The sequence below is a fragment of the Parus major genome, chromosome 25LG2 (assembly GCF_001522545.3).
Source record: "Parus major isolate Abel chromosome 25LG2, Parus_major1.1, whole genome shotgun sequence".
NCBI lineage: Eukaryota > Metazoa > Chordata > Aves > Passeriformes > Paridae > Parus > Parus major.
Window position 1 is genome coordinate 697970 of NC_031794.1, and position 2782 is coordinate 700751.

General features: G+C 68.4%; 1 protein-coding gene across 8 annotated transcripts in view; it reads right to left on the bottom strand.

Annotated features, from left to right (window-relative positions):
* ARHGEF2 (Rho/Rac guanine nucleotide exchange factor 2) overlaps positions 1 to 2782 on the bottom strand; it is a 20247-nt gene that overhangs the window by 5702 nt on the left and 11763 nt on the right. For 7 of the 8 annotated variants that reach the window (XM_033519814.1, XM_033519817.1, XM_033519815.1 and 4 more), the window contains 3 exons: positions 1511 to 1661; positions 235 to 302; positions 67 to 130 (listed from right to left, as the gene is read on the bottom strand). In XM_033519814.1, the coding sequence (XP_033375705.1) occupies positions 67 to 130; positions 235 to 302; positions 1511 to 1661 (283 nt within the window). The remainder of the gene's footprint in view (positions 1 to 66; positions 131 to 234; positions 303 to 1510; positions 1662 to 2782) is intronic. The other variant, XM_015650316.3, reaches the window with a different exon arrangement.

Consider the following 2782-nt stretch of genomic DNA (forward strand, 5'->3'; position numbering starts at 1 on the left):
AGGGAAGGGAAGGGAAGGGAAGGGAAGGGAAGGGAAGGGAAGGGAAGGGAAGCTCCCCCCACTCACTCTTGTTGCGCAGGGACACCGACTGCAGGGCTGAGCTGTTCTTCAGCAGCGCCGCCTTCTGCTGCTGCGGGGGAGCGGAAGCGTCACTGTCCTCGCGTGTCCCCGGTTCCCGCATCCCCCCGTTCCCCCATCCCCCGCCAATCCCCGGCTGGCGTCACCCGCGCTCACCTTCTGCTTCACCTTGGTGCAGTTGGGCAGGGTGTCCTTGCAGCGGTTGTGGATGGTGACGTTGCAGGCTGGGGGACACGGAGAGGTGACGGAGAGGCCACAGGGACCCTCCTGCCACCCCTCCTCCCCCGGATCCTGGCAGAGCGACGGGAGCAGATGTGGTGGGAATGCGGGTGGATGTGGATCACACGGCGCTGCTGGAGCTGCAGCTGCCACGGAGCAGCTGCCCCAACCCCGAGGGCACCGTGCCAGCCTGGGGCCACCAGAGCCAGCCTGGGGCCACCAGAGCCAGTCTGGGGCCACCAGCACCAGGGAGCCAGGATGTGCCAAGGCAGAGAAACCATCTCGTGCTCCAGGGAACAAACCCAGCAGGAACTGGGCTCTGGGAACGGGCACCACGGTGCCCATGCGGCAAAGCCACCCCAGAAAAGTCATCTTGGAAAAGCCACCGTGGCACCGTCATCCTGGCAAGGCCACCCTAAAAAAGCCGTCCCAAAAAAGCCGCCCCGGCAAAGCCACTGCGGCAAATCCAATCTGGCAAAGCCACCCCAGCAATTCCGCCCCAGCAAAGCCACCCCAAAAAAAGTCATCCCAAAAAAAGCCTCCTCAGAAAAGCCACTGCGGCAAAGCCACCCCGGCAAAGCCGCCATGGAGGAGCCACCCCAGAAAAAGCCACCCTGGCAACTCCAGGCTGGAAAAGTCTCTGCGGCAAAGCCACCCCAGCCAAGCCACCCCAGAAATTTCACCCTGGCAAAGCCACCCTAGCAATTCTGCCCTGGCACATCCACCCCAGCAAAGCCATCCTGGCAAAACCACGATGGAAAAGCCATCCTGGCAAACCCACCGCAGCAATTCTGCCCTGGCAGAGCCAACCTGGAAAAGCCACCCCGTCACACCGAGCCCAGCCCTGCCACCCTGGCAAAACCGTGATGGAAAAGACACCCCGGAAGAGCCATCCCAGAAAAAACCACTGCGGCAAAGCCACCCTGGCAACTCCACTCTGGAAAAGCCACCCCGGCAATGGCACCCTGGCAAAGCCACTGCAGCAAAGCCATGGTGACAGTTCTGCCCTGGCACAGCCACCCTGGCACAGCCACCCTGGCAATGCCATCCCATCAATCCCACCCCATCAGTGCCACCCCAGCAATGCCACCCCATCAGTGCCACCCTGTCCCTCCTGCCCTGGCACATCCCCCCCTGTCAGATCCCTCCTGGCACCCCCCGCCCGGCACATCCGCCTGGAATTTCCCTCCCGGGTCCCCATCCCGGGTCTCACTGGGACACACGAGCGCTTCCTTGGCCGTGATGCTCTTGTTGCAGGCGAAGCACATGGTCATGCCGGACACGGAGATGGTGGTGAAGAGGTGCCCGTTGGTGTAACGCGCGTCCTTCTCCTTCCCCTCCTTCATCCTCTCCTTGTCCTTGCCCTGCCCGGACAGCGACACCGGACGCCTGACGGGGCTGCGGCACCGCGGCCGCCCCGCGGCCCCCCCCGCCGGCCTCGGGACGCGGCTCATGGCCGCGGGGAGCCGGGCGGGCTGCGGGAGCGGCCGCTGCCCCGCGGGCTCGGTGGGGAGCCCGGAGGACGGGGAGAGAGCCCCCCGCTCCCTGCGCTCGCTCCCGCTTCCCAGCATCCCGTCTCCACGGCAACCGGAGGCTGCGGGAGAGATCCCCCCCGCCCCGGCACGGCCCCCCCGGCGCCAGCCCCAATGGGGACGGGGTGCGGGGGCGCAGCCGGGGGTGACGCTGCCCCGTGGGGGTTGGGGACATCGTCCCGCGCCCCCCGCCTCCTATTTTTAGCCGAATTGGGGGGTTTCACCCTTTTCCCCCCTCAAAACGGGGAGTCGGGAGCCGGCTGAGCCGCCGCGGGGATGGTTCGGGGGGCGGGGGTCGGTTCGGGTTTCAAAAGGGGAGCGAGCCGGCGTCACCCCGAGTGTCCCCGTGCTCGCCTCGGACCCCCCCGCACCCCCACGGGCACAGAGAGGCCTTTGTGCCCCCCCTCGCCACCCCCGCGGCCCCGGCCGTGCCTGGCACCGGGGCTGAGCCCGGCGGGCCGGGGCACTCGGGGCTCCAACCAACAGCCCCCCAAAACGGCGGCGCCTCGGGACCCCCCAGCTCCCCTTCCCGATCCCCGCTCCCGGTGCCCGTCCCTGCTCCCGAACCCCCCCGAGCGCGGGGGAGAGGCTGAGAGACCCCCGGAGGGAGAGGGAGAACAGGGGGGGCCACGGGGCAGGAGTGGGACCCCAAGAACGGGAGTGGGACCCCAAGGACGGGAGTGGGACCCCAAGGACGGGAGTGGGACCCCCGGGGACACCAGTGGGACCCCCGGGGACACCAGTAGGACCCCGCGGATCAGGAGAGAGACCCCTCGGAGCATCAAGGAGACCCCTCGAGACACCAGTGGGACCCCACTGCTGGGGACCCCAGGGTCACCCCGTGTCCCCGGGCGGGGGGCGCGGGGGGCTCACCCGCTCGCGGCTCAGGGGTCCCTCCGCCTCCCCGTCCGCCGGGAACGGGGCGCAGGAGCAGCAGCACATCCCGGACCCCC